We start from the raw sequence: 14,905 nt of genomic DNA, 5'->3' as shown, positions 1-14,905 counted from the left end.
AAAAACAATAAAAAAGTAAAAAGTGAACATGGTAAGGTTCCGAAGATACTGGCAGTGTTCCGCCTTTGAATAGCTAAAATAATATAATAGCTTATAATTTTTAAGGTTTTTAGGTTTAGTTTCAAAAAATGTTATATTTACGTTACTTATTTAATGTAATACTTGATTTTAAATAGATGAAATAAATTAGCAAATCGTTGCCGTGCTCTAAGTATCAGAAAGCCATAGACACGACCGACTACAGATAATATTACTTTATCCAAAAAAAACATTTTTTTTTATAAGTGGCCAGTCTCAAATTCAATATGACAATTTACAATGTGAAAATTTACATCAAGTAATCCGGAATTATTTTGCGTATCCGCTTGGTGAGGTCAGCAACTCAAAAGTTACCGTTGCCAAGAATGATTAGACCCTAGGGCTTTTGACCTCACCTTGGACAATTGCAAATATTTGTTCACATATATGTATGTATTATATTGAATAACCAATCCGTTTCTAGAAACAAAAGGATTTCTATTCATACACATGACAGTTAAGTTTATTAATTTACAGTTTTTTAGTGGATTTAGTAAAATCCCAGAAACAAAGATTTTACATAGATGACGCGAGTTTTGTAATCATTAAAATATCAATTAGAGCAGTGTTGGCCTAGTGGCTTCAGCGTGCGACTCTCATACCTAAAGTCATAGGTTCGATTCCCGTCTGTGCACCTATGGTTTAATGGTTGCAGCTCCTTACAAACGTTGTGTAAAAAAAAAAGAACATGGCGATTAAAAAGAGTGGCGGAGAGTTTATTGCCAGTTCTTCTCTTCCGTTCTACGCCCTTGATTTGAGAACTGGCACTAAATGTAAAATTAGAAGCATTCATATGTATTCCTTTACTGACAAGTCATAAGTGTACAATGTGTTACCCATATGATTAAATGATTTTTGAATTTTGAATTTTGTGAATTTTTATGTACTTTCTTTCTATGTGCGCATTTAACATTTGCTCGAACGGTGAAGGAAAACATCGTGAGGAAACCGATATGTTTTAGACCCAAAAATTCGACGGCGTGTGTCAGGCACGGGAGGCTGATCACCTTGCTATTAGTTTTAAAAATGATCATGAAACAGATTCAGAAATCTGAGGCCAAGACCTAAAGAGGTTGTAGCGCCACTGATAATTATTATTATTATTAAAATATCAATTAACATTATACAAAATAAGACAATAATTATATTAAAATTTATATTAACTTGTAGTGTTTGTTGTTGAAATCTGATCTTTGAAAAATCTAATCGTGTTTGACTCCGTAGCTCTAATTGCGACTACCTTATGTCAAAAATTGCAATTTGTATAAAACTAAAGTACTAACTAGGTATATGTAACTTAAATAAAAATGATTTAGATTTTTTAAAAGTGATATTTAAATACAGTACTTACTTTACTTTAATTTTTACACGCTTTATATTAGCTTCATCTGTATGTATGTATGTATGTATGTAACCGACTCCTTCAGACTCGATTTTGACCCACTTTTAACGGACAGATTTAATTCAAACTTTGCGCACCTGTCAAAGATCGATGACAAAGCAATAATCCGAAAAAACTAAAAAAACACGCTTTTAAAGCACATCAAACTAAAATGTGAAAAATAATTCTTCGTGTTTTTTAGTTTTTTTAAACTATTATTTATTTTTTATTTTTACTTAAGTACAGGTTACGTTTCCAGATTTTATTTTTGCAAAAACCTTATAGATCTTATTCCAATATTATTTAATTTTAACATACAGGTCGAATTCCTTTTCAGAATTCAGTTAAAAACCATTACAACTGTTAATATGGTTTTCCCTTTCTTTCAACAAAGATTAACTTATACGAGTAACACATTTAAATAAACTAAACCAAACTATTAAATTAAACTTTAATAATTGATAAACCGGAATATTATTATTTACTTTTTGAATTCTGAATAACCATGAATATCCAAATATCTGTGAACTCTGATAAGATGAAAATAAGAGAAATGTGATCGCCTCATGCCCTATGCATATAGGGGAAAAGTTTTATATCAAAATTTTGCTTGTCAATTTTAACGCCTGCAAAAAAAGATTACTACGTTTTTGCTATTATTTATATTGCGGCGTTAACTTTTTGATCTAATTGGTGACAGTTATTCCAACCCAAGTACAAACTGAAATTCCTCAATTTGAGCTCTCATATATACATATATAATACCTATATGTCAACAGATCCACATATCCCTCTCCGAGCGGCTTGATCCTTTGGCGTTGCGTAGAGATGTGGGGTCACTCTGCATCTTCTATCGCATTTACCATGGAGAGTGTTCAGAGGAGTTGTTCGGATTAATACCTGCAGCTGAATTTCATCATCGGACGTCGAGACAGAATACGAAATTCCACCCGTATCACCTCGATGTCCGCCGTTCCACAACTGAGCGTTTTTCAAGGCAGTTTTTGCCGCGCACCACCACTTTGTGGAACCAGCTGCCCACTGAAGTATTTCCGAACCAATTCGACTTAGGGTCCTTCAAGAAAAGAGCGTACCAATTCTTAAAAGGCCGGCAACGCACTCGCGAGCCCTCTGGCATTGAGAGTGTCCATGGGCGGCGGTATCACTTAACATCAGGTGAGCCTCCTGCCCGTTTGCGCCCCGTTATATAAAAAAAAAAAAAAAAAAATAACATATTTAAAATAGTAATGAAGTCGAGAAGTATTCGTAGATAGATAAATTTTTTTTTCTAAAAAATCAACTAACGGCTGAGATTCCTGAGAGCGAAAATTAACATTAAAATCTCCAGTTAGAATCATCGGTAATTCATGATAATTACCATTTAAAAGTCGAGAACCTTCAATTGTGAAGTGAATTAATTGCTGATGAACAAATTTTATGATATTTGTCAGCACATGTCAATATAACCTTGTTATTGAATATTATAGAATGTCGCAATCGTCAGAAAATGTATTATTAAATTACTTATTTTAAAAGTAATAAATCAATAAGAATATTTAGAGATTTTCAAAAGACTTTGCAATTTAAAATATTTTTTTTAAAACTGTTGATTTTTTTCTATTCACTTTGCTATTCACAATTGATCCGTTTGATGTTGATAAATAATCCTAATTGATTATGATATTTGCCACTAGATGGCGTATAAGTCAAGAAGCGTGGAGTATATGACAATAATTGTTGACATATACTTACGACCGATCCGAATTATTATTTTTAAATAGCGAAAACTATACACACTAACTTACTACACAAGTAAGCGTTACTTCCGTCAGAAAAAAAATCTGAGTTAGGTACTCCCTAGTCGCGCCTAAAGAAGTTTTACTTCAACAATATTTTATAACAGTTCTCCTAAGACGACTCAATTCTTCCCTTGATGTTTTTTTTATGTATTAGGAGGCAAACGGGCAGGAGGTTTACCTGATGTTAAGTACCGCTGCCCATGGACACTCAGATTGCCAGAAGGCTCGCAAGTGCGTTGCCAGCATTTTAAGACTTGGGACGCTCTTGTCTTGAAGTCAAAGTAGTTCGGAAATACTTCAGTGGGAAGCTGGTTTCACATAGTGGTAATGCGCGGCAAAAACTGCCTTAAAAAATGCTCAGTTATAGAAAGACGGGCGTCGAGTTGATACGGATAGTATTACGATGGTGATGATTTGACTTGCTGTTGTATCAATAGTAGGGAAATTAAGTAATAAATAAATTTAAATAATAATCACAGTGATAACGAATGGGAAATGTTAATATTATACACAATGATATTTAAAGCGTAAATAATAGAATAATTCACAAATAATCATGACAGTGGTTGTCTTTTTTAATTAATACTTATTGTTATATTTCTCCAAATACATAAGTCGATAAAATCAACAAGATATTTCTCTTGGTACGAATTTCAAATTTATTCCATGTTTGGGTTGAGTGGTCAGCGAGCGTGGTTCTAATTCCACTGTCATATGGGTGTCAGGTGCCAGTTCAACTTGAATTTTTCTCAGGATCGTGAGGAGGCCTGCTGTTATTTGCATCTTGGCGAATCTCATTCCTAAAAAATATTTCGTTAAATTGTAATGTTATGTAAAAAAATATGAATAAAGTTAATGAACTAACCAAGACGTTCTTCTAAAAGAACCTTATCTGGATTTTATAAATCTATCTTGCACTTACCAATACATGTTCTGGGACCTTCTCCAAACGGCATATAAATGTTTAATGTTTAAAGAACTTTATTTCTCATTACAAAAATTATTTTTTTATTTACATGAGAAATTTAATATTAAGTATATATACGAACGAGATACACGTCGCCATCAGCTAGCCCAATTCTAGTCTAATGGGCCCATTCTGATGTGTGTCTTTAATGCCCTTTTGAACTGATCAATCACGCTAATGTTACGAAGCTTAGACGGCAACCGATTAAACAATTGCACACCCTCATACCTAATAGATCTCTTTAAATAATTTGTGCGCGGCTTTGGCAAGATAAGCAAACTCGCTCGACGAGTATTGCGTGTAGTGGTGTATTTGATTTTATTAAATGATAAGTTACTATGTAGAGAGTTATTTAAAATTTTTTTAATAAGGATACAGGTGCTATAAACATATAGTTGTTTAATCGTCATAATTTTAGTTTCTTGGTAGATTTTATTAGTAGGTGTTAAAAAATTGTATCTGAATAGTGCTTTTATTAATTTATTTTGTAGAGGAAAGTGACCAAATATGGGATAGTATCCCTAATATGGAATACCCCTATTTCTCCCAAATGCAAACTCACATACGCAATAAACAATGATTTTCTGTCTCCTTTTACTCCCGTTTACGCGTACAAGTTGTAGCATGTCAGTTGAGCAAGTACTTTCGTCATTGTGACAGTTTTTTGTTTTGTCGCTACCGCATAACTTTCTAAGGTATGTTAAAAATACGTATTTTTCGTAAAGGAAGTGCACAGAGTATTGATTTTATAGCTTTTAGAGACTGTTGAGACGTTCTTTTGTATGTTTTAGCGGTATTAGATGATATTACTTTCTTAAATATAAAAATTTGAATGTCAGTTTGAAATCGTTGGAAAATCCAAATATGGACAGATCACAGTATCCAATTATGGACTATTCCATAATTGGTTCTCTGAAGTATCAGCTGACATGATGATTTTGTTAATTGTATATTTTTTTAATGTTTCACCAAAATGGCGGGCGTCAACTCAAAAACGAAGCGAAAAGAATGGATTCAGAGCATATGGCGGAAGTAATAAAATTAGTAAGAGAGAAACAAATGGGTTATTTAAAAGCTGGAAAATACTTTGATGTGTCAAGATCTACTTTGTTTTGATTATGTCAGAAAAACGAATTTTCTCCAGGAGAAGCCGCAGCTACTACACTTGGAAAGAAAACTGTCGTGTGGGCAAAAAACAAGAATTAAAAACAGAATGAGAAAATATCAAAAGGAAAAAAACCAAAAGAGAAGACTAAGATGATGAGGAGGTGATGCTATTTGATACTGACAGTGAACCCGATGCCTTGATAGGATATACAGCTCCAGAATCTGAAGATTCGGAGTGTATTTTCTGTGGTGTGCTGTTTTCGAATGATACTCATGGGGAAACATGGATCAAGTCTCTTATGTGTGGACTCTGGGCATGTAATGATTGCGCTGTGCCAGAGTTTGATACCTGGATTGGTGATTTTTGTAAAAAAATTGTGTACCTTTCTATATTATACCAAGTTTCCAAAGAGTCTCGTGTATTTTTAGGTTAATTTTTGATAGTGTTTATAGTATTCCATATTTGGGGTACCTATTCCATTTTTAGGTACCTAAATCGTTTTTTAGTTTCTTAAATTTTTTCTTACCTTAAACTAATCTATAAAACCTAAACTTGTTACAAACTAAAGTGCAAATATATGATTGTTAATAATTACCACAAAAAGTTTTTTATTTATAACACTTGTGGAAATTATGCCTAAAAATCAAAATGGTATTCCATATTTGGTCACTCTCCTCTAGTGTTTGTATTGTAGAAATTTTGTTTTTGCATGCTGTACCCCATATTTCAATTAGGTATATGAAATGTGGCTTGACTAAACAATTATAGATCAAATGACGTACAGATTGCGGAATGCATTTAGATATTGACCAAAATCTGCCTATAAGTGATTTTAGTTTGGTAATTATGTGTGATATATGAAAGTTCCATTTTAAATTTGTATCCATTCTAAGACCCAGATATTTCTCCCATTTTTTGTTATTGATTTCAACGTCTTGAACTTTAAGCGGTTGAAAGATAGGAATGAGTTTATTTGTTGCCTTGAATATTACATAAGATGTTTTTGAAATATTAATTGTTAGAAGATTTTGTTGAAACCAAGAAGATAGAACATTTAGGTCTGATTGAGCTTGAGCAATCATAGTCTGGATATTTGAACCAAAGTAAAATAAGCAGGTGTCATCAGCGTAGAGAGTGATTCGGCCGTGTAAACCGAGTTCGTGAATGTTGTTAATATATATTAAAAATAACAATGGACCTAATATAGATCCTTGTGGGACGCCGCATGTTATTGGTATTTCTGAACTTTGAGCATTACCTATTTTTACTATCTGGGTTCTGTTTGATAGATATGATTTGAATAATTTTAGTGCACGATCTTTTATTCCTATGCATTCTAATTTTTTAAGCAATAAGTTGTGGCTTACGGTGTCAAACGCTTTTTTCAGATCAATAAAGACACCCAGCACCATTTTCTTAGAGTCAATATTTTGTTTTATGTCGCTAACGAGATCGGCTGTGGCTGATAAAGTGCTGCTTTTTGATCTAAAACCATATTGACGTTTAAAAATGAAATTGTTAGTTTGCAAGTAAGTGTCAAGTCGTGAGTAAATAATCTTTTCTAATATTTTTGATATTGTAGGTAGAATAGATATTGGTCTGTAATTGCCGGGTTCGGTTTTGGGGCCAGATTTATGGATAGGAGCAACTCTGGCCTTTTTAAGAGAATCCGGAAATTCACCATTATGCAGCAGCTTATTAAAGCAGATCGAGAGATATTCAGAAAAATGATCAACTACGCATTTTATTGTTTTAGTATTGATCCCATCTATTCCACTACTACAATTCGTGTTTAGTGTTTTTATTATATTAGTGATTTCAAGTGTTGTGCATGGATTAAAGTTAGATAGTTCAGAGTTAAGACTTTGAGGAAGTGCTAGTGTAAAATTAATGTGAAATTGTGTTGGTATTTCATTGGCTAGTTTTAGCCCTATGGTAGAAAAGTATGTATTAAAAGCAGCACAAATATCAGTTGTTTGAGTTAACTCTTTAGTGTCTATAATAAGTTTGGAAGGTGTGCAATCTTTATTTAGCTTGTTACTAGCCAATTTATTTATTAGACTCCACATTTTTTTAGGGTTTTTAGCGTGTTTAATAAATTCGTTGGAGAAGTAATTATCTTTAGTTTCCCTTATTTTCCTTTTGACCGTATCTCTTGTAGTAGTATATTGTGCTTGAACAACTATATTTGTAGGATCTTTTTTTAGTTCAGCCCATAATTGGTTTCTAAAGTGAATTGCACTAATGACTTCTCCACTTATCCAATCTTTCTGAGGTGGGTTAAGTATCTTTTTCTTTACTTGTTTGCATTTCCTTACACAGTCCTTAATCGTATCTTCTAGTAAAGAATAATCAAGTGTTGCTACATCTAAATTGTAGGTCGTGAATAGTTTGTTAAATTTAGCATAGTCAATGGCTTCATATTCAGAGTATATTAACTGCGGGGCTTTGGATTTTTTTAACTCGATATAAAGTTGCCTATGGTCGGACATTCCTGTCTCAATAAATGCCATATGAAAACGGTCACTTCTTAAATTTGAGCACACGTGGTCGATTATTGATTTACGTGTTTTCGAGTCACGTGTACAATATTTTTTCCTAATTTTATTTATGATGTTATATCCAGCCTCGTCCATTACATCCATATACTGCTTAGTTTGTTTTTCATTCTTTTTCACTAGATCTATATTAAAATCCCCAAAGACTACAGCCCTCTTTCTTTCTCTTAGTTGCAAGCGAAGTTCTTCCAAAAACTTTGAGAAGTTTGTATCTCCAGGATTATACACAAGTCCAATTTCGGTGGCATATCTGTCTAATTTGACCCATAGGTAGTTGTTGCCATCTTTATATGTTGACTCCGACAAACTATGTCTAATACTGTTATGGACATAAGTTGAGACTCCACCACCTCTAAAATCCGATCTATAATTGAAATAATGAGTATAGTTTGGTAGACTCATCTCTTGGGCCTGAGTTTCATTAGTGATCCATGTTTCTGTAATGAGTACGATATGAACAGTTTTAGAAATTGTTTTTAAAATGCATTTGAGTTCATTAAATTTGCCTTTTGCTCGGATACTCCTAGCATTAAGGTATAAAAACGATAAGCGTGACTTGTGTGGTTGTAGCTGATTATGGTTTTGCAAAACTTCATAGGTATTTGTATCTGTGTTGAGGCGTTTGGTTGTATTTGTTACTTCGAGTTTTTTGGAGACATTTTGGTAATAGTGGGAATTCCAGATCTGTATTTAATAGTGATGTCAGTATCTCCCGCAGCCTGACGTCGCACTAGTTCATTTTTTAAATTTTGCAAATATTTTTGCTGAGCTGGAGTTAGGTCTGAATAAATTTTAATGGCTTCTGGAAATTTAGACTTGTTACGTAATAAGTATTTAGCCGTAGTATTTGTTTCGTAACAAACTTTGATTCTACGGTTTTTGCCTGGATTAAATTTTCCTATACGAAAGACCTTAAGGGGTTTTGGTAGACTGGGGTTTATGGTGGAAATCAGTTGTATTATCTTATCTTCATCCTTTAACGGTCCTTCCTCTGCGTTGATCGCTATTTGTTCAGGTATACCTGCAATAATGAGGTTTTTCTCCCTTTGATTGCGATCTCGAACCTCATTGATCAGATTTTCATTAGAAAGATGCTTGTCGATAAAATTGTTTGGCAAAGATTCATTGTTAGCCGTTTGATCTTCCACTTGCGACAGTCTGCCCTCCCAGGTACTCATACGAGCTTCAAGAGAGATTATGTCATCCCTAAATTTCCGCGTCACTTCGAAAATTGCAGCGTTGAGGTCGTCCCGCCATTGCTGCCTCAGATCTGCGAGTTTAGTATCCATATATTTTGTCAGCATTTCAGTATCGACGTTTAATGATGATGCTAAACTTGTTTTCGGCGACACGGATGAAGTAGGAGCAATCTTTTTGCTCTTGCACGCCGAGCACTTCCACTTTTTCCTATTCATCGGTAGAATTTTTTTAAAATCAGCTTCAGATAGATCAGCGCAGAAGAAATGCAACACCGTGAGACAAGATGTGCATTTAATCAATTCAGTATCAGAGGCATTTTTTAGGCATTTACCACAATCCATCTTGGAATATTATAAAATTAAAAAAATAAAAAGTATTCGTTTCGTAGGTATGTGCGCGCCAGGATTTGATCCACAATCGACAGTGTGTATGGTGTTCCTAACAACTTGTTACAAGTGCTAACCAATTCATTACTTGACTTGCGAATAAATCGTATATAACACAATTACGATTTGTCCAAAACAGTGTTTAGGTTTTATTTTAAAGTACTTGATTAGCACAAGACACTTTTAAAAGTCACTTCACTATTTTATGTCAGTTTTTTACAACAATTACTCTGATGTTTAACCACAACCAAACGAGAAATGTCCATCGCGGTATGGCGGATAACAAATTGTTCGATCACGACTAACGAATCACTGTTTAATACACTATATTGATTGTTCACAACTTATTACGTGAAACTGTTGCTTAAAATGTCATAGTTCCCGTGTTTTAACCTCTTTTACACACTAGTTCTATTTTTAATTTAAATAAATTTACGGAGGTAATGTTTACATATAGGTGTATGGTCTAACATTTTCTTTTTCATTGCCCATAAACCTTTCAGGCCTGAAGACATCTGGGTCAGGGAAATGTTCCGAATTCCGTTGTATATGCTGAACTGGTATATGAATACGCACACCTTTATTTAAAAGCACTCCAGAAGGTAGTTTGTAATCTTCAACAAGTTCCCTTGTCAAAACACCAATTAAGGGATACAGTCTTAATGTTTCATTGATGCATGCGTCCAGAAGAGGCGTCTCACTTACACATTCGTACGAGAGTTTATTGTACTTAGAAAAATAACCGTCTACTTCATCTAACACTCGTTTTTGTATTTCTGGATTCTTTGCCATTTCAAAAAGCATAAAACTCAGTGTGGTAGCTGATGTTTCAAACCCAGCTGCGAAGAACAATACACACTGGGAACATAATAGATCATGATTGACTTCCAGTGTTGTTTTCTTCTTGTCACCCTTTATGTTGCTGATACTGTCACCTGTTAAAACTTTTTCAGCCCTCAGACCCAATACTAAATCTACAAAGTCGTGTCTACCTGAATTCTTATATTGACGCTGTTCAAATACATTTGTGAGAAGTTTGCTGAAAAATTCTGGAACCTCTGATGGAAAGGCTTTGAAACCTAAATTGTAAAAAATTGAAGGCCAGATAAGTCGGCTGATAACTTTAAAACCTCTGACGTTAGAGGCCTCAAAAATCTTTCGAGCTATTTCCACGAATGGGTTGTTACTTTCTTCAAGTTTCATTGTATTCGTTTTGACGCCAAAAACACAGGATCCAATACAGTCCATTGTAAACCTTCCCATTAAAGCTCTTACCTCGACGCTTGGCTCTTTGCTCAAATCGAATAAGACTTTATCAAGGTTGTCTGAGCATTCCTCTATGAGGTAGAACATTTTCTTCATTTTCGCTGAAGAAAATAGGGGAGTTACGTTTTGCCGTAAAATCTTCCAATTGTCGCCACTTGTAAAGAATATATTTCTACCCAAGACTTCTTTATGTGAGTGATCGGCAATTTCTCGGCTGTTGAAATAGTAGAAGTCTTTTGTTAGGATTAATTTTATGTAGTCTGGATCTTTTACAATTAACGTTGGTTCTGTTCCCATGAACGCACCAATGTATGGTTCTTTTGGGAATGTTTCGCATATTCCATTAACGACATCGGTGATAAAATTCTTCAGTAATATGTATTCTTTGTAATTCCCAAACAGCGGAGTCGGTTGTAGATGCGGTACATTTCGTTTCTTCCAATAATCGAATTTGTTTTGTGACCAATAATAAAATATTGATAATAATACACCGAGAAATGCAAGAAGTACTGCGGTTACTGCCATTTTTTTCCTTTGTGAAATGAATATGATAGCACCCTTTTATATACAATATTCACTGCACTTAACACACTCATGTAAATAATCTGATCACTGATATATGTATTATATTTCCTAATCTTGGACATGATTGAGTTGATATTATAATTATCAGATGTACGAACATTGCTTTAGTTATAGCTGATTGCAGATTTTCCTGTTTAGAATTATAGTGAGAATTTTTGTCTGATTTTAGACAAATATTTGTCCAAAATCTTCAAACTGAATTGATAGCAGTTAGGGTGAGATCTATAGTGCGCACTTGGACTTTGCTCAGACTTTACTTGTTTCACTGAGTTCATGTGTAGTAAATACAATTGTACTTTGGGAATCCCGAATTCTCATAAGCCGAGTGAAAGAACCAATTCTCAGCTTGGTTAATTTATGGCATATCATGCCATAATGAAACCAAGCTAAAGTTTTCTATGGAAGTATTAACTATATGTATACAAATGTTATATATAATGCTATATGTTATATAAATTATAGGTGCGAATAGAAACACTTTTAACAATCGCCGATTTTATTTGCAGGTTAAAATCATATTTGACAGTTTATGGTTAAGTTTAAAGAAATAATATATCTACGTTTTGATGTATATGTTAACGTAAAATTGTAAACACCGTTAGATTGTAATCTATCTCGCGAGATTATAAACTGTCGAAAGATTGTGAACCTCAGCGTACTGCTTACAATTTAACGTATTATTATTCGGTAGATTGTAATCTATCGAAGTGAAACCGTCAAATTGTGAAACTGATTGGTTGAACGGAATATGCCCCGCGCCACCATATATAAATAAAATTTTAAAATTATCTTGAAAAATTAATGAAATTTTCTTTAATTTCATTTCCAACACTAACTTAGTTATCATTCAAACTTCTTTGGTCAATCAGAGATTAATTTTACTTCCCAATAACTTCATATAACTAATTCTAAAGCTGTGAGTTACTTTCAACACGACATCAATTTACATTCATCAAAACAATCAATTTACATTCGACAACAAACGAATTAACAAACAAATATGGTGGCGCGGGGTATATTCTGTTCAACCAATCAGCGCGCGAGTTGCGATCCGTTTCACAATTTGACGGTTTCACTTCGATAGATTACAATCTACCGAATAATAATACGTTAAATTGTAAGCAGTTCGTTGAGGTTCACAATCTTTCGACAGTTTACAATCTCGCGAGATAGATTACAATCTAACGGTGTTTACAATTTTACGGTGACATATACATCTTGTCATGTTAAATTATTTACTTGATTTAAATATTTAACGTGCAGATTAGACAAAAGTTGTTACTCCGGCATATTCCAATTCATGTGAATCAGAGTTGTCATACATTAATTTATGACCTGAGTGTAAACTTCAAGTGGATCCCTTTAGCGCACTGCGTTGTTATTGAGCGTGGTTCAAAATCGACTTTAGTAATTGTATCTTTAGTCAATCCGATATGACACTTCCTTAGGATCGTTAGTAACCCAGCTGTCACCTGCATTTTTGCAAATCTCATTCCTGAAAAAATAAATAATATTTTGAAAGCATATAGTGAAGACAATCACGTTAGTTTTTGTTTTAAGCCAATACCATTAATACATATTAATAAATAATAATATAATAAATCGTGTATTTGCAAAAAAAGTGGTATATTCAGATTGATTAATTAATATAAATTAAATTAAAAAATTATATAATAATTAATTTAAAAAAAACGCACAAGCTTTATAAAAATAGGCATGCAAATGTCATATTAATTATCATAATGTCATTCATTATAACAAGACTATTAAAGATATTTCTAAATGTTGTCTAAATGTATGGTTTAAATACTCTCAAAAAGGCACCTTGCCTATAAAAACCTTCTTGCCCTTGAAAGATTTACACAGCTGTGCTTAACACCTTAAGAAAATATTCATATATTACATACCAATACAAATTCTCGGCCCTTCTCCAAACGGCAGAAAAGTAAACGGTATTATATTGTCCTTTTCATTGCCTAAAAACCTTTCCGGTATAAAGTCATCTGGGTTTGGGAAATACTTAGGATCCCTGTGTATGGAATACACTGGTATATGAATACGAACTCCTTTATTTAATAAAACACCTGAAGGTAGTTTAAAATCTTCCACCACTTCTCTTGTAAGAACACCAAGAACTGGGTAAAGCCTCAAAGTCTCATTGATGCAGGCTTCTAAATACGGTGTCTCAAACAAACATTCGTATTCCAGTTTATTTCGCCGCTTAAAATATTCGTCAACTTCTGCAATCGCCCTTCTTTGTTTATCTGAATTTTTTGCCAGCTCATACAACAAAAAGCTAAGTGTAGTAGCGGATGTTTCATATCCCGCTGCGAAAAATAACATACATTGTGCACTTAAGAAGTCATTGTCTGCTTCTATAAGACACTTCTCCGTTCCTCCCTTCAAGTTCTTAATACTATCACCATCTAAATGTTTATTTTGTTTTAAACTCAGGACCAAATCGACGAAATCATGTCTCCCAGAGTCCTTGTAATTTCTCTCTTTAAAGACGTCTTTAAGCAATTTATCGAAGAACTCCGTGAGTTCTGAAGGGAATAATTCAAATCCTAGTTTGTAGAATAAATCTGGCCATACAGCGCGTGCCATATTTTTAAAACCTCTTACATTGGACGCCTCGAAGATCATCTGCCCAATCACAAAGAAAGGATTATTCTTTTCAACTAACATAGCTTTTGTCTGGATCCCAAAGCCACAAGATCCGATGCAGTCAATTGTGTACCGTGCTACCAAAGCTTTGATCTCGACACTTGGTATTTCTGATACGTCGTCCAGTAACTTCAAAAATATATTAGAGCATTCTTCTATTAAGTAGAACATCTTCTTCATTTTCGCTGAAGAGAAGAGCGGTGTCAGATTCTGTCTGATAACTCTCCATCTATCTCCGCTTGTGAAAAACAAGGTTTTTGTAATCGCTTCTCTATGACTATATTCACTTGCCTCGCGGCCATTGAAATAGTAGAAGTCTTTTGTAAAAATCTGTTTGATCAGTTCTGGTTCTTGAACAATTAAGGTTGGTAATGTACCATAGTACACTCCTATATAAGGTTCTTTAGGAAATTTCACACAAACATCCCTAACAACTTCATGAATTGACTTTCTTAAAATAATATAATCGATATAATTACCAAACAGGGGCAGTGGTGCAGGTTGAATAACGTTTCTTGATAGCCAATAATTGAATTTTCTTGTCGATATCCAATATAAAATTAATAATAAACAAAACAAAGTTATTATTATAGTAAGAACCGACATATTCTAAGCGTTATTACTAAATAAACGGATTAATATATCGGTTTAAATACACGTCTTTACTTCATACTACGATACGACAACGTTTGTTGGTTTTTCTGAAGTGTGGGTTATTATACGCATCATGAATTACGCATTACGCATTATTACTGTCCACAAAAACATATGATTTGTCAAATTGAACTCATTTAATAGCAAGGGTAGATTAAATTTGTTATTCGGTTTAATAATTAATACAGGATACGTGTGCCAAACTTATATTCACACTTCGGGTCAAATGTCACAGGTTAATGGTCACAAGACTAAA

The 14,905-nt window shown here is 33.6% G+C and overlaps 2 protein-coding genes across 2 annotated transcripts; both read right to left on the bottom strand.

Moving 5' to 3' along the window:
- Window positions 1-3,850: 3,850 nt before the first annotated feature.
- On the bottom strand, window positions 3,851-11,268 carry LOC125053981 (cytochrome P450 6B2-like). The gene is made up of 3 exons (XM_047655625.1): window positions 9,929-11,268; window positions 4,181-4,212; window positions 3,851-4,058 (listed from the first exon to the last, which is right to left on the bottom strand). Exons 1-3 carry the CDS (start codon window positions 11,266-11,268, stop codon window positions 3,883-3,885), a joined length of 1,548 nt encoding a protein of 515 aa, XP_047511581.1. The 3' UTR covers window positions 3,851-3,882.
- Window positions 11,269-12,569: 1,301 nt separating this feature from the next.
- On the bottom strand, window positions 12,570-14,657 carry LOC125054157 (cytochrome P450 6B5-like). Its single transcript, XM_047655884.1, has 2 exons — window positions 13,236-14,657; window positions 12,570-12,823 (listed from the first exon to the last, which is right to left on the bottom strand). The coding sequence occupies exons 1-2, from the start codon at window positions 14,599-14,601 to the stop codon at window positions 12,657-12,659; spliced, it is 1,533 nt and encodes a 510-aa protein (XP_047511840.1). The 5' UTR covers window positions 14,602-14,657; the 3' UTR covers window positions 12,570-12,656.
- Window positions 14,658-14,905: the final 248 nt, after the last annotated feature.

Source organism: Pieris napi, chromosome 11, assembly GCF_905475465.1.
Source record: "Pieris napi chromosome 11, ilPieNapi1.2, whole genome shotgun sequence".
Lineage (NCBI taxonomy): Eukaryota > Metazoa > Arthropoda > Insecta > Lepidoptera > Pieridae > Pieris > Pieris napi.
This window is presented reverse-complemented; position numbering and strand designations above follow the sequence as displayed.